General features: G+C 43.1%; 3 protein-coding genes across 3 annotated transcripts; 2 read left to right on the forward strand and 1 right to left on the reverse strand.

The window, feature by feature from the left end:
* Positions 1-2,753: 2,753 nt before the first annotated feature.
* Positions 2,754-4,049, reverse strand: htr1aa (5-hydroxytryptamine (serotonin) receptor 1A a; the record flags this gene model as incomplete). Its single annotated transcript, XM_084552130.1, has 1 exon — positions 2,754-4,049. Exon 1 carries the CDS (start codon positions 4,032-4,034, stop codon positions 2,754-2,756), a length of 1,281 nt encoding a protein of 426 aa, XP_084408256.1. The 5' UTR covers positions 4,035-4,049.
* A 3,146-nt stretch (positions 4,050-7,195) lies between these two features.
* rnf180a (ring finger protein 180a) lies at positions 7,196-13,586 on the forward strand (the record flags this gene model as incomplete). The annotated part of the gene is made up of 4 exons (XM_084551785.1): positions 7,196-8,209; positions 11,277-11,508; positions 12,419-12,544; positions 13,350-13,586. The coding sequence occupies 4 exons, from the start codon at positions 7,196-7,198 to the stop codon at positions 13,553-13,555; spliced, it is 1,578 nt and encodes a 525-aa protein (XP_084407911.1). The 3' UTR covers positions 13,556-13,586.
* A 3,054-nt stretch (positions 13,587-16,640) lies between these two features.
* Positions 16,641-22,754, forward strand: rgs7bpa (regulator of G protein signaling 7 binding protein a). The gene is made up of 6 exons (XM_084551962.1): positions 16,641-17,149; positions 18,136-18,302; positions 20,902-21,032; positions 21,265-21,409; positions 22,353-22,423; positions 22,622-22,754. Exons 1-6 carry the CDS (start codon positions 17,000-17,002, stop codon positions 22,711-22,713), a joined length of 756 nt encoding a protein of 251 aa, XP_084408088.1. The 5' UTR covers positions 16,641-16,999; the 3' UTR covers positions 22,714-22,754.
* Positions 22,755-24,043: the final 1,289 nt, after the last annotated feature.

Consider the following 24,043-nt stretch of genomic DNA (forward strand, 5'->3'; position numbering starts at 1 on the left):
CTCTATATAGAGGTTTCTGTTCTCCTCTCCTCTCCTCTCCTCTCCTCTCCTCTCCTCTCCTCCATTGCAGGGCTGAAGGAAAAGCTCCCATGTCATCCCACAGCATCCACCTACCTACGCACGTTACATTTAAGAATCCCACAGGGAGTGGGATTAATGCGGCCCGACAATCCAAACCTTTGATATTACGCCGTGGTTTAAATCAGGTCAGCTGCTTTGTAATCCCATATATCAGGAGCCAAATGTAATGATTTGAATGGTCTTACTCACAGTGTGATTCCCGGTCGAGGAATATACTCGGCTCGGTGGCACCACACCACATTCTCGGCGGGCTTGTCTGAGCCCATCATAAGCCCAGGAGTTGACCTCACGGGTCACAGGTATGAGATTAATTTTTGTGAGTGCAAAAGCGTCTCGCTAATGCACAACAGAGCAAATGCGGCCAGATGGAGAAAGGAAACCAGAAAGCATGCATAGGTAGTTTTTATGGCCTCCTGCTCTCAGCTCAGTTTTCTCCAGAGTCAGTTTCAAACTTTAACTTTAATGCTCTGTTACATATTATGACTTAAACATAAAAGTATGTGGGGTTTTCTATTTTTCAGTGCTGATGTGGTTTTGTGTGAATTCCTGATGCGCTACTTTAAGCGCCTTTGAGTTGTCAATCAGTCAGCTAATCATTTCTGGATAAGATACAAATAGATTATAGTACAACGTGACCATTGATGTCGCTGTTTTCACCTGGCTGACCGTTCCAAAGCCAAATATTTTTTGCTATCACACTGTGCAGACAAAGAAAAGCATCAGATCACTTCATTGTCATCATTAGCAGATTCAGGATATCAACAGCTGTGAGGCATCCACAACAGCTCCATTAAAATTTGATTAAAACGATACGATGACAAAATGATTTGATACAGTTTTTATCAGATGAGATGGGTATTTATTTTTATTTTTTTACTCGAAATTACGGAGTATTTGTTGTTTTATTAATCACAGTTACATAAGATATTCATTAAGTCCTTATTTATTTATGTACACTTCTCTAGCCTCGGTGACAAATGAGCCAAATGAGTCCACTAATGCCAGATGAAGGCTGAAAGCCTTGGAGGAAAAGAGGCAATTAGACCTTGAGTTAAGGTTTTTAAGTGAAACCTAAACCTTTAAAGATCCAACCTTTTTTGTTTTATCTTAAGTTTGAAACACATTTATAACCTGCTTTTGAACAATTCACAGCAGTTTAAAAATCCTTTTTATCACACACTTTAAAGATTCATTCATGTATGTAATCACATTTTAATTTACTGTGACTATTAACAGAGTGCTATAGTTCATTAAAAACTATTAAATAATCATCTATTAGCTGCTTAAAGAGGTGACATTGAGGGAAAGCTAACAAAAATCAAACTGTGGCTTTCGTTTTTATTTATTTATTCATGTATTTATTTAAATATGTCTGCATGCCACAGGTGTCGTCCGTAAATTGCCATGCTCACATTACTGTCTGTCCTCAGACAGGCTGCCTGCCCACAATGCCTTGAGTTGCCGTGACAACAAGCCCATAGCCACCCATCTTGTGAAGCGTGTAGGCCTCGCCGGGGCTTCCTCCTGAAACTAGTTTTCCTCTTTTTAATGTCTGACGGTCTTTTCTATCTGCTGTAAGTGGATTTGTGTCTGGGGTTCGTTGGATAGATGGGAGCTGCTGCGTACAGCGAGGAGGATTCTCCTTATGTGGCCACTACATTATGTCTTGTACTAAATTTAGCACAGATTCTCTTGATCTTAAGGATATAGCAGGCTGTCTATGGAAAATGGCCTTGTGCAGTAATCTAATGCAGAAAAAAAAAGAAAAATTAACTGTCTGTTGTTGCTTCTAACACACACAGGACAATAGTAGTGGAGTCAGAAATAGAGAAATTGACGTCTAAAGAGAGAGGTAAAGAGATAGAATGAGAACTTATCATAACTGTAAAACTAGGCTCAGTTTGAGAAAAGAAAAACATCTCTTTTTGCTTTTAACTTTGAGATGGATTTGATGGATAGGCCGTGTGGTTCAGTTCAAACCCATTTGCTGTAAAGACCTCAAATGCGCCACGCACTGATAACCCGAACACCCCCCTCCCCTTAATCATCACAGAGGCCTGTCAAAGACAATTGATGAGTTGCCCGTTGCTTTTGTTTGCTCTGCAACACAGTAAATGATTCACTCCTTATCATCTATATGAAGATATATGGTGACAGGTCCCTATGGGGGAGCACTGATATTTCATAATAGGCCCTATAGTCCCTCCTTGGCTCATTACTTTATGTTTTCCATACAAAAACTGACTCATATATCTTAATGACAAACTTTGATTGCTTTTATTGTTTCAGTGCTACAAAGCTCATGGCGTGGGAAGGAAAACCCCCACGTGCCTCATGGTAAAATGCATGGAATCAGCACATGACACGTCTTGCATGGCAATACAACGATGGCTGTCTTCGCATATAGGCTATACTATATACTGTAGCTACAACACTGAATAAACATGAGCTTGCACATTGAGAGCCAAAAGTTCCTGTCTTGTCTCACTTTATCGGTGGTTTATTTTTACACGATCCTCCAACACCTACAAGACGCTGTCCCTAAATAAAGTCTGTATTTTTTATTTTTTTGCTCCTCTGTACAGTCTGTGAACATTTCCTGCTGTCCGTTTAATTGCTCCACTTTTCAGTAAAACGAAAAAAAGATGATTTCTTTTTTCTTTTTTTTGTGGTCACGGTCTGTGGAATTTGCATTTTATAATCTTCTTGAAAGCACTTTGGAAGTCTTTGTTGAAGTAGGCATATATGATGGGGTTGAGGAGAGAGTTGGAGTAGCCCAGCCAGTTGATGACTGCGCCCAGCCAGTCGGGCATGTAGCAGCTCTCTGCGCAGAAAGGCAGCACTAGAGCGACGATGAAAAAGGGCAACCAGCAGAAGATGAAAGTTCCCATGATGATCCCGAGCGTTTTCACCGTTTTACGTTCCCTGGCTAGCGCGATCTTTCTCTTCGCCCCCGAGCTCTTTTCATTCATATTTTCGTAGCCCTGCGAGGACTGAGGGGTGTTGGGCAGAGGCAGGTGCGTCTTTGAGTTGCTGATAACTTCTATGATCTCCAGCGACTCGCCCTCGTCTCCATGCTTCACCGCGCCATTTACGCACGGAGAGCTGGGTTTAGATTTGTCGCCCCGCTTCCAGCCTATGCCACCGGCCTCCCCGTTGGTTTTCTTGTGGAATATTGCCGGAGACACAGCCAAGCACTTTTCGGACACTTTTGATTTCTCAGTTTTCTTCACTGTCTTTCGAATCCGAAACCGAGCAGCCTTGAATATTCGCCCGTACAGGACCAACATGAGGATAAGAGGGATGTAAAAAGCCCCAAAAGTGGAGTAGATGGTGTAGCCTGGGTCCTGGCTGATGATGCATGCGTCGGGGTTCGCCCTGTCTTCGGCGCTTCTCCAGCCTAACATAGGCGGAATAGAAATGGAGAAACCAATTAGCCAAGTCACGCTTATCAAGACCGCAGCTCGCCTTGGCGTCCGTTTATTTACATAGTCTATGGGGTCTGTTATGGCCCAGTACCTGTCCAAGGCGATTGCGCACAGATGGAGGATGGATGATGTGCAGCACAGTACATCCAGAGAGATAAATAAATCACAGATCTCCTGCCCCAAAGTCCACTTGTTTAAAACTTGGTAAAGGGCTGCCATTGGCAGAACCAGCACCGATACCATGAGGTCTGTCACGGCCAGGGATCCGATCAGATAGTTGGCCACATTCTGGAGAGATCTCTCCAGGGCGATGGCTGCCACGACGCACGCATTGCCAAATATGGAACAGAGGATGAGGGCCCCCAGGAGCAGAGAGGTGATAATCTGGTAACTCAGCACCAGCTCTGGCAGAAACCCAGATCCAGTGCCATTCTCACCCCCGTCCCAGTCGCCAACCACGTCCACCCCTTCAGGATAACCGCTGGTCGCGTTGCTGTCGTTGCGGCTTGTTGCTATAAAATCCATAATGCCACTCAGAGCGCAACTTTCCCAAAGCAGCGGGGGACACGCAGCTGTAAGAATAAGCAGGAGGCAGTCAGCCCCTCAGACTGCTGCTGCTGCCGCCGTGCGTTTTGTCGCGTCCATCGGAGTTACCGAGTTCGTGCTGTCGCTCTCAGGACGCATGACGCAGACGTGTTTGTGAGTGTGTGTGTGTGTGTGTGTGAGGGGGGGGGGGTTGTGTATTTTGCAGCCCATGAGTGTTGACAGCCGGGTGCGCTCACTGGTACTGCGAATCATCTGAGCTGGGTGACGCCGTGAATTCATTTATACCAACAGCTTTGGGTACGTCAGACCGGGAGGAGGTCGCCCTGGAGTTTTGTGCCTCTGCTCTCCTTGTTGCTCCATTTTCGCTGCAGACAGCCGACCAGAGCGCAGAACTCTACTGTCCTCTCTTCTCTTCTGTATTTTACTCTTTTGAGTCACTGACTCCCAAGATTTCGTGGATTTTTTTTATTTTTATTTTTTGTTAGATTAACTTGCATCTCTAAGTGTAGATGCTATCGAGGATTGAAACGGTTTTTATTAGAAAATAACAAGATATCAGAACACAATCAAAAAACAAAAAACAAAAAGGGAAATCAGTCGACGAGTCTTAGAGGTACAAATACTGAGTAAAACTTTTTTTTTTTTTTTCGCTCCAAATGAAATTTTCGTTAAAGACAGCATAATTTGAAACTGGCGTTTCTCATCAGGTAAACTAAAAAAAAGCTCAAATAATAACTATCGTCATAACTAAGCATCACATACAGACAGAGTGTTTACGGTTTTACTCGGAGAGATGGGGAAATGTCCTGAGCGCTGAGCGTTAAAGGTGGTTTCAGGACCAGGGACAGCTCCTAGACGATACAGGGAGGAATGCTGCTGCCATCTGTTGTCCGCAGCGGGTATTGCCCCAAATGACGGCCGCAGTTTTATCAGCGCTCCGAGGTCAGGGAAGGATTGGGCTCTGGGGAGAAGGTGGGATGATAACAGAGGGTTACTTTGCAGAGTGTATGGAAGGAGGAGGTGTTGTTTCCGCGAATCAACTGAAGAACAGGATCACACTGTTCTGATTATGAGTGTAAAGGATATAAATGTTGAAAATGGACAAAAGAATACATTGTGAAATGGCCATTTGAGGAAGGACACTGAAATTGCAATGAGAAAATGTAAATGTTCAAGTTATAAACACAATAAACACACATAAATAAAATAGGTACAATCATAGGTAGAAATATTTCTGATTTTTTATTTATTTATTTATTTATTTTTTGTCAGTGCCATCAGACCGTATATAAAGATGGACTATGCGTCACCATTCACTCCCACTGGCTGCTTCAGTGTCAGTATGAGCATGATTGGCCATGCTACAGTTATGAAAGCCATACAAACAGAAGTGGGTCTGTCACTAGCTAAACACCCCCGTCTGAACACGCAGTTTATGATCAGTAAATGTCTTAAAAACCACCGGGGCCGGACTGTGCCTTTCATATGAAATAACAGAAATGCATTCAACTCACACATTTAAGTATTTTGTGTTTTTTAGGCATGTGTATTTAGAGGGAAGAGGTTTGAAAGTAATCCTGAAAGCAGAGATTCATATTCATAATAACACAAGGCTCAATCCAAGGCCGTCCTCTCTCTTCTGTATGTTATCTGCCATGTTTGTGGGCATCAGGCAACACTGGCTTCATCCAAATGTTCCAGGCTGACGGTTTGTGAAGATGCTTTAAAACCATAGCCATGATTAGCAGTTATCTATGTATATTAACTTCATACAAGTAGACTAAACTAAATGACTCATTTGAACCCCTGTTTGCAGCATTGCAGCATTGTTTGTCTTTAAAACAGCACAGACTCTCCTTGGTACTCTAGCTTTTCAAAATGTACATCAGGTAATTTGTTCTAAGCTCTGGGGACTGTCACGTCTGTTGTTTTAGACTGTATCTTCAAGTAATCCCAGAGTGACTGCGTGATGTTGAGTATTTAGGACGACAGAGGCTCATTAGGACACAGTTTGCAGGATGTCTCGACCAAAGAGAGAAACCAAAATAGACGTCGTGGAAGTACTTATGAACTCCAGATGAAAACTTTTTGATTTTCTATTTCTGCCATTTTTCCTTGAAGCAATTATACATTTCTGTCATGGACAATATGATGGAAACAGGAGGGTCCAAGCGCTTACACAAATTAGGCAGGCTTTAAATGGATGGTGAAAATCACATTGGTTGACGTGACATTCTTACAAATATGAAAGACTGCGAGTGGAAAACAGGTGAGGTGGGTGTGGTGAGGCAGGTGACTGGAACCGGGAGAGAAGTACGATGACCTCTGTTGGACGTATTGAGAGCGGCAGAAGACAGGCGTCTAAACAAATAGGGCTGTGACGTTCACAGAAACAGTGACGCTGATCCTTTTATATACTGTAATAAAAACGTTAATGAATTTAATCTAGTCTAGTCACACTTTGTTCCTGCTCATTCCTCCAGTAAAGAATGTCCCATCCTTCACTCGGATTCCCTATTTAGAAACAATAAGATCTCCTGTTATAACAAAGCAGCATTGATGGAGCTGTACTGGCATTTTTCCTCAAATACATTTAGATTTTTATTTGATCTGAAAGTCTTTAACAGTAATGCACCAGTAGAAACTACACACACAAATACCTACACACACTGTGGTTCTGCTTATCAACTACAGAGTGAAAAAAAAGCTGACACCATGATCGTGGACATGAGGGGGGAAAAAAGGTGGCTCTGGCTTTTTCAACTTATTTTTGTGAGTTCAGTGCTTGCATAGTGGTGTGTTTTCTATAGGTCGCACGGAACAATAGTGAGGCCATGAACAGTGCACCGATTGTAATGGGGCTCAACCAGAGGGACTTTGTCTTTGTCAACAGTGTGGAATGCCCCAGGGGGGCTAACAGGGGCAGGATAGGCCCAGGCAGAGAGCCGCACTACTCTCCTCCTCTACACTGGAACAGTCCCTCTAGCTCCTGAAAAGGGGGCTTCAATCTATAGGTCCAGAAGAAGTGGGAGGCAGAAAGAAGACTGAGGGGAAGGATGACAGGGAGAAGACCAGGCTAGCTGGCTGAAGTTGCATCAGATGTGCGGTGCTGCTAACTGGGGGGGCTTGAAAGTGCCGTCATGAGCTCCCCTGTGGGAGCTTCTGGTGTAAATGGCTCAAGCAGAGTTGGACGTAGTGGAACTGAGGATGCCAGGGAAGAAAACAGTAACAGTGAGACTCACTCTCTGTGCTTTAAGGCGGTGAGACCTAGACTGAGGAGCGCAGATCCAGCCGGAGAAAGAGGTTCGAGCAGTGTGGAGCACCTGGTGAGGCCTGCCCTGCCAGGGAGAAAAGCACTCAGGAAGACCTGCGGTGAAGACAACAGAGGAAGATGGAGAGACGGAAACCAGGACAGGGGTGAGGAGAGAGTAAGTGCTGAACATTCAGGGGCCAGGGAAAGAGGAAAACAAAGGCAGAGGAAGATGGAAAGAGCTGACACACACGAAGATGGAGCCCAGGATAGACATGGAAGAGGAAGCAGTGAAAGTTTGTCAAGAAGTAATTCTGATATTCACTTAAACAGCATTTTGGAAGTTGGAGAAGGCTCAAACGGCTCACAGAGAGGACACACAGGTTCTAGACCTCAGGCCATTGGCTGCACTCGGACCACCACTTCCAGTCCAAACTCTCAGTCCCCTCGGCCTGTAGTCCAAACCAGATCCATTCCTCTGTCTCCTCATAGACTCTCATCCAGGCCAGCTGCTGCAGACTTGCACCGCTACTCATTTAGCTCATCCAGAGAGCCAGATCCGTTCTGGGCGGAGGTGAGAGCGGGGTCAGCTGCCGGTCGACCACCTCAAAGCCATCGCGGTCAGACGCACGCTCCCCTCCTCACCTTCTCGGAGCTACGGGAGGAGGAAGAGGAGGACGAGGAGGACGAGGAAGACGAGGAGAATGGGGAAGATGGCGAGGAAGGGGGCAGTGGCGTGATGGAGGTGATGGGTCAAACCCTGACCACTGCAGCCGTGCCGCCTTTTGTTTCCGTTGGGGAGAGGAGGATGAGTAAAAGAGAGAAGAACAGGATTAAAAGCCTGAGGAGGAGGCAAAGGAGAAGGGAGAAGTGGAGACAGAGTCAACAGCACGAGAGCAGACAGGTGAATGACACCGTATGCCACTGAATACTGTCCACTGTTCTAGGCGAGGAAGGCCTCAAATAATCTATTTTTCCCCATCTGATACCATGTTGATGCAATGCAACTGCCGAAGCAATGTGTTTTTTCTTTGTGACTGATAAACTGCTGCAGAAGTAGAGGTAGGTCAGTGATTCCCTGAGATTTATAGTCACGCTCTTCAGCCTTAAATTACTTCGATCCACTCCAGGTTCTATTTATGTTTCAAAATGGAAGGGTAATGCAAAACAACTAAAAGCTGCGAGTGCACGAGCGTGTCGTGCCAAAACAACAGGCACAGAAATCAGAGCTAAACATTTCTGGACTGCATCTACTTTTCACTGTGTTTATTTCTGGCACTTTACATGAAAATGTGTGTGTGCGCGCGTGTGTGTGTGTGTTCATCTCATCTACACTCTGACTTTCGTCAGCCATATCAGGACCCAGCTCATTTCAATAGCCATTGTGTGCGCGGTTTAAAGTGGGGTTACATCTGAATTAGCTGCATGATGAGGCTTGGGCAGAGAGCCCTTCAAAACCAGCCAGACAAAAGAGCAGGTTCCGTTTTGATTGGCTGCTGCAGATCTGCAGTCACGTTGGTGGACTGAAATTATTCTGACTGCTGTTTTACAGAAACCAGAATAGAATTAGTTGCTTTCATCATATCCATTTCCTAATTCTATCGCCCCGTGCTTATTATAATTGTTTTTAAATTAAGACATCCCCCTCGCTCGCTGGGGTCGGCGTGTTAACGTTTAGCCATGGTGTCAGTTAAAACGTGGATTACTTGTCTGGGAATGAACAGATGCAGAAAATGCAGAGAATGCATGAAAGTGTGTGGCTTGTGAAACAAACACACGGGATTTGACATTTTAAGCAGCAAGCTTTAACGTTGCCTCGACTTATATTTGAACTTTGGAGAAGGCCAGGCTAGCTGCTTCCTCATTCTGACAGTCTTTATGCTAAGCTAAGCTAAGCAAACTGCCTCCTTGCTCTTGCTCCATATACGTACTTGAGAGTGGTATTGATTTTCTCTGCTGACTTTGAGTGGGGGGGAAAAAAATGCGCCTTTGTCCTATTAAACATTCCCATAAACTTTTATTTACTCAAGGGGAAACCGAGCCAGCCTTGCTCAAACCTTTTGCGTAGTCTTTTCCCAGCTCCGTCAAACTTTTTGTTGGCACGGTTACACTCATTCACTAGGGATCAGTACAGCTTTTATGTAACTGACTCTTGAGCTTCATTAAAGTGCCTGGTCAGCAGTATTTTTTTCCCCCCATATTTTCCTCAGCCTTGCCAGGATTTAAAACCTCGGATAGGAAAATTTGGTCTAGACTTTGGGCGAGAATTTTAAAATTCTCATAACGTCTGAAAAGTTAAATTTCCCCCAAAAAAACATGACCGACCTGGTTTCATGACCTGGATGAACCTTCACAGACATAGTGCAACGTTTAAGTTATTTAAGCCCATGTCTCCCTTCTTGGTTTGCAGAAGAAGTATTTTTTTCCCCCTTTCCAGCAGAATCAGCACTCAGCTCCAATGAGCACAATGTCACTTGATACTTTTTGTAAACAGTTTAGAGTCTGTAAGTGGTGCACGCAGAAATGTGTTGTTATGCAAGAGCAAACAACAGGAAGTGATTTTATCCATTAGTGTCGGCCGTTATAATTGCAGCTTGTGTGGTTTGAAGCAGTTGCTTGAAGTGCTGTTGATGCAGAAACTGCTTTTGTAAAACAATTCTTTCAAGTTTACAAAAAAAAAATGCAGTTTTTGGGATGAGATGAGATCAATCTTGTTAAAGTCAGATTCCACCTACTGTAGGTAGGGTGGTAAATTGGATATTTAATCAACAAAAAAGTTCAATTCTATGTATTTATGGACCCACTTAGCAGTGTAACTAAGACAAAGCTGCCTTGCCACAGTGCATGTTACCAGGAAGAGACCTCTGTGTCCTCCTCTGTGTTAATGACACACCTTGGGAGGCAGGGCTGGTGCGACAGGGAAGTCCCTGGAGCTCCCCCTGGGTGAGAAAGTGGTAATTACTCTGGAAACACCTGCAAGCTTTTTCAACACCGGGGCTTTAGACACCGATCCCTTAAGGCCCGCCGACACAAGTCTCAAGAGGACGTGGGGACATGAGAAGCCCCAGATCCTCTTCGTGTTTTCTTACATCCTCTCATATGAGTTATAGCTGGGATTTGGAAGCTGAATGTGGATTCAGATGCAGGGACGCTGGGGAGGGAGGACAAGCAAGCTGGCGGCTGAGAAGAAGAGAGGAATCTGAGGATTAGGGGATTCAGCTGTTTGACATAAAACCACACTAATCAAATTAAAAATAACGAAAGGCTGGCCATGGGAAGGTTAAGCAACAATTTTGTATCTCACAGATTTTTTTAATGCACAGCACATTGTGTAGTTTATGGTAATCCGATACATAGTAGGTTAAATGGTGCATCCTGGGATACAGAGTTTTTCTGTTTTCTATGAAGTGATTGTAGTTTGAATTAGATTTCTCCCTCTTACTACCAATGTTTATGTTTTACAGTATGATGTGAGAGAAAATTTAGGCAGGTAAACATTTCACTTCCCTGAACTCACACCTGACACCCTCATGTCCTCACACATATTATTATTCTGTCCTGATGAGCGTCCGAGAGATTTACACTCATCACACAGCGTGAAAAGGAGAAGAGAATTTCAAACAGAATCCCGAGGGGACTGCAAAAGTAGACATTTAAACGTATATTTGTTGCTAGCTGGTGCATTTACATCTTGTAGGGATAATACATGCTCCATGGTTATGCACAGGACTATGCAGAACTGTCAGAACTGCCCATGTTAGCTCATACGTACATATGTATCTGGATGAGCAGGATGTCTGCAGTCATGCAAGAAAGGAAGTTGCTCACACATGCATGCATGCTGATGCTACTATCAACCTTCGTTGCAAGACTCTTGATCCTTCATCGTTTAAAATTGTCCTTCCTACTTCTTTCTCCACACCTAGAGCTCAACGGGGAACCCATCCAGCAGCAGCAGCAGCAGCAGCACAACCAGCACCAGCAGCAGCAACGGGAGCGAGATTGACGAGGCCCTCAGCACCGGGGACAGAGAAGGATACATCTGCGCTGTGTGCTTGGATGTGTACTTCAGTCCTTACATGTGTCACCCCTGCAGCCACATCTTCTGTGAACCCTGTCTGAGGACACTGGCTAAGAACAACCCCACCAATACCCCCTGCCCACTGTGCAGAACCATCATCACTCACGTCTTCTTCCAAAAGGGTGAGATAATCTAGAAACAAGAACAGCACAATGGACTCATGCAATAATAGCTACAGAAATGTGAAATGCGTATCTACACTCCTCGGCCTTATACACGGAGAAATTATAAAAACACAGTTAAAAAATTGCGTTTCAGATATACTACGTGTGTTCCTATGTTTGTCGGTTGTTACACAGGCAACATTAAAGCTCCAGATTGTTCAGAGGGCCCAGCTGCAGATGTCCCATAGGGATCAGTGCAGACCTTTAGTTCAGCTCTGACCAGATGAGTCACTCAGACCAAGAAGAAGGAAAAAAAAAAATCAAACACAATCTGAACACTTTCATTTGGTGCTTTCTGATGGAAATACGATATACTAGTCCTTTTAGGTGTAAAAATGCACTGCACTGCAATAAGAACAGATGTTTTGAGGGTGTTTTTTTCACCAGTGACAAATGAAACACTGTATGTTATACAGCAGTGTTATGAAATGCACTCTAATATCACTCGCTTTTGCGCCTTAAACACTAATACATCATATATGGAGCATGTAACCTCATGATGGCTGCCCGCTGATTGCATACAATGCAATCTGATTTGGATGAAACCATGAATAAGTAATGAACTTCAGTGATTCATGTTGGCCCAATTCTAGATGCATGTAGAGAGTGAGGGTCAGGGAGGACTGTAGACGCATTAAGGGCTCTTGTTAATGATTAGATGACTAGATTAGATTCTTGTGTTGATTACCAAAGCCAAGGTCACACTGAAAACAGAACAAGGAGAAAATCACGGATGTGACGCCACATCTGCTATTTTTGAACACGCTGAATAAATCAAACACTATCCGTCCCGGCAATCAAGACATGGACGTGTGAGTAAGTCGTTCACTTGTGATAAAGTTGTTTGCCTCTTTGTCTCTTCTTGCAGAACTGAACCAAACGGCAAGGACGTTCTTTCCGAAGGAATATCTTTCTCGGAAACAGAACTTTCAGAAAGCAAGTTGTGCAAAGTGGCCTCTCCCGAGCTGCCGGAAACTCTTCCGCATCTTTGGAGGTGAAGTTTTTAATTCACCATGAGTCACTATGTCTTCTACCTATTTATCCCAAAAGTACCCCAAAGCTTCACTGGTGTTCACTGATCAGCCACAACATTAAAACCACCTTCCTACTTCCTAATATTGTGTAGGTCTCCCTTGTGCCTCCAAAACAGTTGTGACTCATCAGAGAATGGACATGGGTCTTCTGAGGGTGTCCTGTGGTGTCTGGCAACAAAATGTTGTTAGTGGGGGCCTTAGGGTCCTGTGGGTTGAGGGGAGGGGCCTCTGTGGATCAGGCTTGTTCCAGTTTTTTTTTTAATTGTTCCTAAACCGTTGTTGTGTGTGCCTGTGTCAGGCTGCATCCTGCTGGGGATGGCTGCTGCCATCAAGGAGTGTCATTGCTATGGGGTGGGGGTGCCTGGTCTGGTCTAGGTGGGTGCTACATGTCTAAGTAACATCCACATGAATGAATGCCAGGTCCAAAAGTTTCCCAGAAGAACACTGCATTGTCACAAGATGGTCAATACTTCTCCTGTCAGTGGTTTTAATGTTGTGTCTGATCGGTGTATGCTACAATTCAAAAGTCAAATTTTATGATACGGACCTCAAATCAAAAAAAGTTTGATTGTTATGTATTCTGCATTTCACTCCTCTTGATGCCAGTAATCCCGCCCAAATTTCTTGAAATGTTACCGAGCACACGACCTCGGTGTATCTCAGTAGTATTTTTTTTATCTTGTACTAAGAAATCTTGTAACTGTTAGAATGGATTATATTGTAGCTTTAATATATTTGTATGATGAAAACCATCTTATCTACCAGGCTTCCAGAGGCAGTCCAGTCCCATTGCTAGACGCCAGTTCCCCCACAGAGGAGGCTACCGTCTGGACGCCATGGACTTCGAGGACGACTCCCGAGGCTGGCGATTTGACATGGACATGGTCATCATCTACATCTACTCAGTCAACTGGGTTATCGGCTTCTTCATATTCTGCTTTATTTGCTATTTCTTCTTCCCTTCCTTTTAACGGACGGGGAGAAAAATATGAGGGTCAACACATAGAAAGAGGAAAGGTTGAAAGAGGGACGAGGGTAAAGTGAGGAATTCAAGATGTAGCAGAGGGCTGGTAAGTGCATATCTGGTATATAGAGTGGAAAAGGAGCAAACTAAGTTGTAGGGTTTGATAAGAAGCCAACGAATGAATTTCAAGCAGGTGGAATGGCGTGATGCGGGAAAACAGCAGTGTGCCTGCTTGTTGTCTCTCATTAATAAATAATTGAAATGTGGAAATGGTGTAGGGGGATGTTTGGGAATCCAACGTTCTGTGTTCTCTGCACGATGCTCACGCTCAACACCCCCTGCTCCTGTACGGAGGGCAGTCAAAATATACCAGCTTTTAGCTTGTAGTGTTTTATTTTTAACATTCACTAAGGCTCAAAGCTGGGCTGCTCTTTAATTGCCTTGCTAATGCGTGCTGACGTGTTAATGACTACAAATGTCACGGCATTACAAATTGAAAGGAAAATTGCATTTAGCTGTTACTTCAGCTGCTTAATTGCCAACTTCCACTTATTGCCAACCTCTCATTTTTAAGACAGAATGCCGCTTCGCTGTGGGACAATAAGCCTTCATAAATTAATTTTAATCAAAAGATCAAAAGTGTGAAATCGAATAATAAAAGTAAGCCACTAAATTAATGGAGCATTTTGTACTAACACTGTGCTTAAAACCTGGGACGTTCACATATCAGAGCTAACACAGGTATCATTGTTTTATCATGATTAATATAGTTGAAGAGCTCAACCACATAAATGATGCAACTGTAATCAAATGAAAGATTCCTGATACTGGTTTAGACCATTTGTTTACTCTGCATTCCAGTTTCCAACCATACCCCACATCCTTACTACTCAGACTTTTCAGACTGGCACATGAACTTCCAATACAGCATGTCTTGCATAATGTTTTGATTTGCTCTTCTTTCACTTAGGAGGGATATTGTGTTTCGTATGTTCCTATGCAACCCCTGGAGGGAGTAAATGTTTGCTTGTACGGAGTCACAGACTTTTGTGTCAAATAAAGTTTACACATACATAGTGTACCGGTTTGTAGCGATGTGGCTTTATAATGTCTATTTTAACACTCACTACATGAATCTAAATGTGCCGGAAAGTGTGCTGCAGTGCGTTTACAGCCGAACGCTATCAATTGGGCTCAGTTGGCAAGCAAAGTCTGGGGCATTGGTGGAATGACCCTTTGGCTAAAAACACAGGCCCCGGGGACAGAATGTTTCACCCTTGTGGTTGTATCCACAACTAGAGCGGGAGGTAAAGCAGCTCCAGCTGGATATATCTGGGTTTACTCAATGGAAAGCACAGTTTCTGGTTACCCCTGCATGGAGACCGAGACTGTCCCTTGTCCCGAGCTGGAGTTTCCGTGATGAGAGGTCACGATAAGCAGAGGTCATGGAAAATTTATTGAAATGGAATGCACATTTAGGAGTTAAAGGCATTTCGGAATGATTTACGGTCTTACCATGTCCAATTCAAACACACAGTCTCTGCAAAATCTGTAAAACATATATAAAATTACATTGTGATTTGAGTTCCTCTGCTCCGTCCCACTCTCCCACTCTGTGAAGTCACACCTCTGGGTGTATGCCTAAAAATCTTTCATGTATGGTTTTAAAAAGTCATCCTGCCTTTGCGTTGCAGAATTAAATAGTAGTACAGATTTAGGAAGAGCATTCACTATACACTGAAGCTGAGTCCCAATTCATTCAGCAGACCTAGCACACACGTTTCTATTTGTGGTTGTGAAAAGCCAGGAAGGGCAAAGAGTTACTGAAAGCCAACAATGGCTTTACAGTACACAGATGTACATGTTGAAGGAGAGCATTTATTTACTTGGGTGATTTTTTTGGTCTAATCATAGACAACAGAATGACACATCTCTAATCCAATATAGTTTACAGATTTTTTCCTCCCAGCCTCCATTTTGGGGATAAAAAGTAAGTCCCAATGAGGTTTAGGCAGATAGTTATTTTGATTATTTGATATTTTGACACTTTAAATGATAAAAGCAAATGGACACGGCCGTGTGAATGTGTGTGTTTGTGCATGCAAGCAGCGGCTTATACTTTTTGTATTTATGTGTTTTGCCACCAATCATGTTTTGCATGGCACGGAGGACATAGCATATATCTAAGCATATATCAGCAGCAAGTTATTTGACACTTTAAATCGTCATGTTTCAGATCTATTTGAAATATAAAGGAAAACACCAGCGAGAAAAAGTTCAGTGTGAACTTCAGAAGAGTAACACTATAAGTGCATATTAATATTGCTGTATTACTGCCCTGCAGAGATTCAAACACGCCATGAAAGAAACTTAAAACCCCTGTCAAATGGATCTGCATGTTAACATGGATATATCATAGTAGATTCGTACAGCAGGGAGAATTTATGTTGTGGTTTTCTAAATTGTCTTTACTGGAATATCTGATTAGTTTTTTTTTATTTTTTATATGACTTTATGTGGAAGGAGGCAAAGTGCCCAGTAGTCTGCCATTTCACACATTTAGAAGTTCATTTAGGTTTCGGCTCAGGGCGGGGGTACTGAGTTGATGGGCCCTATTAGTATTCGCGTCCTTTGGGTGCGCAGTGTTGCCAGCCACAGAGCCACGTCAGGCCTGTAGCAACTGCTCGTCTTCTACTGCCTCTCCAAGGTTAGAGATAGGCCCGCCCGACTAGCTGGAGACGCTCAAAGAAACAAACACTTGGAGCAGACCGAGAGCGCCGTACCGGCAATTATTTTGTCCTTTTTAAACGTTCAGCTTTTCTCCCGCATAGGAGCTCAAAGTGTCGGCTGCGCGCTGTGAAATTGTCAGCGCGGACACTGACGGCGTTATTCGGTCTCTATAGGAGGTTCTGCAGCAGAGAAAACATCGTTTATCGCCCGTCTTATTGGTGCTTAATGGAAGCGCGTAATCATAAAAAATGGTTGCATTTGGAGTATATCCGTGAGTGCGATCGTTTCCTCTTGACATCGGTGCGTCAGAAAAGACACCTCAGCTAGCTGGACTCCGGGTTGGGTGTGAAGTCTTTACTGTGCACCGTGTGCTGCTGGAGTGAAGGTGACTTGCGCCCCGTCGCAGTCAAGGCAATGCGGAGAGGACTCGCAGGCGCTCATCCGGTACTTTTCCTGCGCTCTGAGGCTCGTCTGGGAAAATATTTTCTCCCTCTCCAGCGTTAGAGGGAAATAACGTGAGATAGACAGAGCAATAACGGCAGTCGAGGCTCAACCCAGCCAGCAGTTGGCGAAGGTGAACCGAGCACAAACGGAGGAGAAAATAAGGTGAAGAGTGAGGTGCAGGGTGGTAAGAAAGGAAGAGAGAAAGTGGTGGAGTTTGGAGGGGGGATAAGACAAGATCGTTCTGTCCTAGGGCTGTTTTAATAGTGGATGTGTATGCATGAGTTCTGCATCGAATGGGCGCAAAAACCGCCCCAGATCCGCCGGGAACATCTTCCAGATCGGCAAGCCTCCTTACCGAGACCCACAGAGGAGGGAGAGCACCGAAAGTACCCGCAAAGCCCAGCGCGCCGTGGCCGACTGCAGAATGGTAGGTTTGCGGCACGTCAGTGCCTGCATGGTGCCTCTGTGGAGGAGCGCTGTGTTATTATCCCAACCTTTCTTTGTTCTAGGACGATCGACTATCCCGTACATGCATGCATGCACAGGCGACAGCTGTTAATAGCTTCACAAAAGACTGTAACCTGGAAGCCTAAGAATAGCTGTATGCATTTGCAATGCTTTGTCGGTAGAGAAGAAGGAAAAAAACAGAACACCTCGGCAGAGGTGCAGATTGACAGTGTGATTTGCATTCAGAGTATGGAAGATGCTGTTAATTTGGGTAGATTTCAAAATTACCTGAATTTCACGCTTATGTACATAGGTGGAGGTGAACGTGATCATGGCACAGATGCCCTGTGTTTTGACAGACGCTGACAGGAATGATATAGGCTGCTTCACCCTTTCATACATCAGTGATCGTCATGGAGCCTCGCTGTTCGTTTACAGGACTACAGCGGGCTGCTATGCAGGAGTTGCACAAAACGAGCCAAATACTTGAGCCTAAAGCGAAGCAGCTCCGAGGTGGTGCAAACAACCAAATGTAGAATGAATCCCACAGCAGTCCTTCTATCAGTTAATTCATCGTGCATTCTGGCTTTTCAGGCTATCACAAAGGCGATGATTCACTTTATGCTCACATCACATGTCTCTCCCAGAGATCAGTGGTTCTTTTGTGACTGCATATGTGCAAGGTTGCACTTTTTCAAACAGTGGTTCCATTGAAGCATACCGCCATGCACCTGCACATGGCACCTTATTTGTCCCCAGTGTAGAGGCTGGCTCTGTGCTGCTCAGCGTTTCCTTCTTGGCTGACACGCTTTCATGTGGATAAAGAATGCTGCAATGACCAGAACAGGAAGTCACATTCGACCAAAAGTTGTGAGTTAGGCCATATAATGTGGTGCTTTCGAGGTCACTTGAGGGATAACTTATTTATTATTTTTTTTGTTTGTTTATGATCTCATTGTAACACAGATCGTCCAAGAATTCAATACACTTGTGGCTCTGTACCGTGAGCTGGTCATCTCCATTGGCGAAATCACTGTCGACTGTCCTTCCTTACGGGCTGAAATGCTGAAGACCCGAACAAAAGGCTGCGAAATGGCGAGAGCGGCGCACCACAGTCTCTCCTTGATATCGGGGTGAGTTGGCACAGGCGCTGTCCATGGTCCTGAAAAGATTTGCCTCTGCAACACTGCAGCGCCTGAAGTTGTAAAGTGGCTAATTTTACCAAAGTAAATCTCTGATTTGCATAAGCATTCCCATTTTTGTGCTCATGTGTAGTTTTGTAAGCCTGCTCCTCTACCCTTCAAATAAATCATCCAGGTTTCTGCACCGTTACACTAGTGAGTTTCAAGCGGGAGAAAAACAGAACATAAAAATCAGCTGTTTTCAAAATAATAATAATAATAATAATAATAATAATGACATCTTTAATTTACAAGTAGGAGAGCTTTACCAGGAAGCAATCACAACAACATACTGTAACTGATCACTTCCCATTAGCTGTTCCTAATGCAATGAGTGGAATGGAAGTGGAATGCCTCCCTGGATAAATATCTCAGATAATAGTAATGTGGAGCCAATTACTCACTCTTTTTTGTTTCCTGTGATGTATTGTTAGAGTGGCTCAGTGTAAATTTTGTGGGATGTGGTTTATGTTATGATCATGTAAAGCACCACTGCATTTCATCAACAGAACTTACTTTTCCTTGAGAGCAGAGTGTTGATCAGAATCCATATCCAGATTGAGTTTTTCCTTCATCAAAAGCAAATTACACTGAAACTGTCCCCGCAAAGTGGTTCAGTCTGAAGCTGGTTCACTGTTTGCTGAATCGGAGCTAAACCCGCATTACAAGAGGTTTGCCTGTGATAGAAGTTCTGGTTTAAGACAGAGGGAATCGGCCGCGATAAAGGCCTGAGAAGACTGTTGACTTGGCCCGCGACATTTCCCCTACTCTGGTGCCAGTGGAAGAAGGGCAAAGCGAGGCTTGGGATTTGAAGATCCTCAGTGAGGCTAAGATGCCAGCTGACTTGGCACCCTCGAACTTACTTAAATAACAATCGGACAGACGGAAGCCAGTGGTGAGGGAGATTTGGAGGAGGTCTGCAGTGCGAGCTGCTTGCCAAAACCCGGGTGTTGTTGGAACAATAACAGCATCAGGTTTACACTCAATATATAGGCCATTTTCCTCCTTCTAATTGCCATACACAGGCTATCCACTCTGTGCTGACATCATGTTAAGGAGGTATATAAGTCACTGTCTGTTACTGGCATGAAAAAAAAACTTTCAGTTCTGTGTATGGGGGCTTTAAACTTCATGCGCATGACACTCATTCAGTTAGCCGGTGAACTACTGCATGTTTCTTGTCATGTGGATACATGAATCATGAATTGAGTTAGTGCAGTGCAGCTGCTTTTTTATAACAAGATTTTAATAACATTGTCTTTAAATTACTGGATACGCAATATGGTGAAGTAAATTTCTGTTCCACAGTGTTGTGTTCCCAATACATGGCTCGTAATTATACAGCAATGTACTGTAAGCACCTAGGTTTGAATCTTAGGCAGCATCTGCATCATTGTCATATTAATCGCCTGCATGTTCTAAATCTCCCTCTCTAAACTCTCCCAGGTCATTTAAATGTCCACTACAGGAGAGGCAGGGCTCCGATTAGACAGTACAGATCGTTCCCCGTTAATAAAATAAAGCCAGTGTGTCTGAATGGCTTGAGCGATGCCGGGGCCCCTCCAACGTGCGAAAGGAAAGCTGATAAGCAGGATAGCATTAGCGGCAGCTGCGCTTTAGCAACGGCGCTGCAGAAGGCAGCACTGTGACAAAACGAGGGTGGCAAGGAGAAGCTCGCTGTTGTAAGAGGGGAGTTCAACAGCACGATTTGTGTGAGACACATTCGTACCAGGTGCAGGTTTCACGCCTCTCATCGCTGCCACTTTCCCACGTGATATCACACCCACTGAACATCACCTGCTGTAGTTTCCCCTTTAACATCCCGGCTTCATAGAGTTGTGGAGCCACAGCCGTGATCAGTAGGCCTGAATACTGAGATGAGCTTTTATGTCCTGTTTAAATGTCTTTTTACTCATATATTTTCATGCAGTTAAACAAGCAGCAGTTAAATATGGACATAAGCTGCTGGCACAATAAAATAAGCCTGCAAAATTCAATCGACATAAAGCAACAGGAACTAGACGCATAATTTATTAATCATCGATTCAAACGCTACACTTCATCTGAGAGTTTAAACTCAGTAAAATGCTGTCAGCTCTATTTATTTATATGAGTTATGATATTTCAGAGTAAAAGCTGGCGGGGAACGTGTTTGTGACAAATAAGACGTGCATCTCGAGTACAAAATCTCCCACTAGCTTTACAAATACGGCACTCACACTTCAGTCAACTCAAAGATTAGTCAGGTAAATAACACTCACTCAGCAGTTAAGTAAAAATATGTCCACGTTTTGATTTTACAGATAGCGTAATGTTTCACGTTTTGCATTTTGGAACTGTGTCTTGGCTCTTTTATGCCATGTGGTCTTGGCATTAGTTAACTACCGAACAACGACACTATCAATGAATAACCCCTATCGGGTGAGCACAAAAATTAATCAATTTCCAAAATGAAACTATAATTTTGCATCTCTAGAGCTAGTCACTGTTTCCAGAGGTCATCACGTACTAGCCAGCCAGTAAGCTTTGTTCTCGCTGTGTGCCATTTCAGGCCAGAGGATGGGGAGATCCACCCTGAGATCTGTAGGCTCTTCATCCAGCTGCAGTGCTGTCTGGAGATGTACATCACAGAGATGCTCAAATCTGTCTGCTTGCTGGGATCCCTGCAGCTCCACAGGAAAGGTTAATGCATGGCTAGTTTACAGACAGCATTTAATCATATACATATAGTATTTTATAATCTTTATACTTAATTAAATCAGGAACCTTGATCAATAATACTAAACTAATATTAATACTCTTCTACCGTTTTTTTAATTTTTTTTATTTATCATGTGATAGGTAATTTTGGCTTCATTGTGTTTAATGGGTCTAGTTATGAAACATTATTAAAGCCACCCTCTGTGTGATTAAGGTAAGGATTCATGCGGCCCGTCCGGGGTCGACACTAAGATAGAGGACAGCTCGGACATCCCCATCCTGGAGGACACATCTTCCTCCCCAACTGACTGTCCTCAGCTCTGCTGGCTGTTGGCTACTGACATAGATAACATAGAAAAGTAGGTAGACAAAGTTTTTAATTGTTTTTCGGTGCTAATAATTTATACATTCATCTTTGCTGGTCATTTGTTACACGTGCTATAGGAAATATAATCCAAAGTATGCAAGGGTGTGTGTTTTTTTTAGGTTTTGTCACATTCCAGTGACATTTTACACGACCCAAAAGATGACACGTGTTGAAAACATTTCACATTTTGACACTCATTCTTCTGTTTATCTTAACAACTAATGCTTTCCTTAAAGCACATAGTTTCCTCTATAGTTGATACAGTAGTTCCTCTATAATTTGGCTGTGCAACAACAGACATTCTATAAAATCCAAATTACGTGCCTTTTGACGATCATCAGATATATATATAACTACCCACATTATTTTCACAATATCTACAGTTATTCTACTGTACTTGGCAAAGCAGATAAAAAGGGAGATCTAATGTAGGTTTGTTTTGACAGTTGTTCGGAACATTTTATATTACTGCGGTATCAAATGTTAAAAGTTTTCACTGGGGACGCTGTGCCATAGTTTGACGGCTTGCAAACTATGTAATAAAATACTGGGAAAGAATTTAGTTGCAACAGAGTGTACTGCAGTTTGTCATAGTTTACAATGCAAAATACGGTATACCTGAAATATATTTTTGGTTATGCTGCAAAAAGGATTTGTATTCTGAGCATCTCTGCCTGTTTATATGCGTTTGTGTAAGTGAGTATGTGTATTATTCACGCTGTGCAGATTTAAATCTGCTCACAGATGCACCTCATTTTGGAAATACAACGTACAGTAGGCTAATGCTAGGTTAAGGTTGGGGTAAGTCTCCACGAAGTGAATGTAAGTTAGTGTGTTTACTTCTGAAGTGATGGAAACTGTTTTATGCTGTTTGCTTCGATCAAATAGTATGTTTTCACATGCACACTCACAAGAAATTATTTGTGTGACTGCAGGGATATGAGGGAGATGAAGAACCTTCTCAGTAAACTCAGGGAGACAATGCCTTTACCACTGAAGAACCAAGGTGAGAAAATAATAATAATAAAAAAAAAACACCTCTCTCACACAAACACACACATCCCCAATAACTCCACAGAGCAGCGACACTTTCAAAATAGTTTATTGTCACAAAGATTTACCGAGATAGATCTTCAAACATGCATAACTAAAATGAGCAGAAATGTATGACTTTGCAGTGGTGTCCCTGTTTTCTTGTGCCCAGATGACAGCAGTTTGCTGAACCTGACACCCTACCCACTTGTCCGACAGAGGAAGAGGCGGTTCTTTGGGCTCTGTTGCCTGGTAACCAGCTAAGGGGCCCCGCCTTCGTGGGTAGGAGGCAGCAACAAAGACACCATTACCCACTGTCCTTCACCACTTGTGTCTCCCACCAATCTATTACTGCCATTTTCAAATAAATCGTCTCTTTCTCTCTCGTTTTTTTTTTTTTTTTTAAACAGCTGCCCATTTTATAATTTTATTTTGTAATACAAAGAAGAATTGTAACTGCAATGTAATGAAAACTAAAGTCATGAACATATATTTTAAGATATTTTGCAACAGATTCTCCCTTTTTTGGTAAATGAAGTCAGATATCTGCTTGTCTGGTGTAAAAGAGAATGAGAGGTCATCTGAAACTATGTCGACGTTCAATTACTTCCACAAGCCTGAGTGAATGAAATGAGGTTTCATGTTTTTGTTTTTTGTTTTTTTTTAAAAAAAAAAAGGGAATATAAATGTCCGTTTTGTCAGACATAATGTGATAACTTGTGAATAGACGCTGTTCAAATATTTGAGGATGGCACTTGCAAAGACAAAGTTATACCTCCGTCTGTCTAAGCTGAGGTGACAGGTTTGTGCAGAGTAAGTTTGTTGTGTATTACCGTCTCTGTTTTCCGTTTCTTGCTGTTTTTCCTCTTAATGTACTTAATTTAGTCTTCCATAAACCAAGAACCTGTACTCGACTTCAACTTTCCAGCTTCGAAATATATGATACAATATTCAAAAGAAAACTTCTTTGCACACAATATCTATCTATAAATTGAGACATTAGACTTGTATATACACATACTCTTTACGCAATGCTCTCTGAATTATTCTCAAAGTTGGAAGTGGTTTGCAGAGGACCTGTTTATTGGTGTGAGCAGGAAGCGCCTCTCTTTGCCCGAGGGGCAGAGAGCAGGTATTATGGGTCTTACTTGTTAAAGATTGTAATCAATGTTTATGGCAAGGTGAAGGTACTGTAGTCAAAGCCGACATAGGTCATTTTACATTGTTAATAAAACTTTTGTTATTGAAACTTATCAACTAGTGGTTTAATTGTCTTGCATGTAATTTGCTGAAATGTCCACTGGGTGGAGACAAACGACCAAAAAAACAAACTGTCTCAGCGGTTCTTGCAAAAATCAGTGCGTTAGATGCATTTGCTGCATGATTGAGTGATGTGACTAACTGCAAAATATCTGGCTGCTAATATGGAACAATTTGGAGCAAACATCCCAACATGTTTGCCATTTGGATTTGTCATTATTGCCCCACATGTAAGTCTCATTCTTCAAGGTTTCCTTATGTTATAAATCTTTGTCAAACCCCAAATTGTCCAATTGTTCTATTCAGTAGCATTGATTGGAGGCACGGTGGTGTC

Source organism: Chelon labrosus (assembly GCF_963514085.1).
Source record: "Chelon labrosus genome assembly, chromosome: 9".
Classification (NCBI taxonomy): domain Eukaryota; kingdom Metazoa; phylum Chordata; class Actinopteri; order Mugiliformes; family Mugilidae; genus Chelon; species Chelon labrosus.

What these genes read in the sequence shown, in the direction of transcription:
- rgs7bpa (XM_084551962.1), top strand. Translation starts at nt 17,000, where the DNA reads ATGAGTTCTGCATCGAATGGGCGCAAAAACCGCCCCAGATCCGCCGGG. An exon ending in CCGTGGCCGACTGCAGAATG is followed by an intron (nt 17,150 to 18,135) that starts GTAGGTTTGCGG and finishes ATTGTAACACAG; the next exon opens with ATCGTCCAAGAATTCAATAC. An exon ending in AGTCTCTCCTTGATATCGGG is followed by an intron (nt 18,303 to 20,901) that starts GTGAGTTGGCAC and finishes GTGCCATTTCAG; the next exon opens with GCCAGAGGATGGGGAGATCC.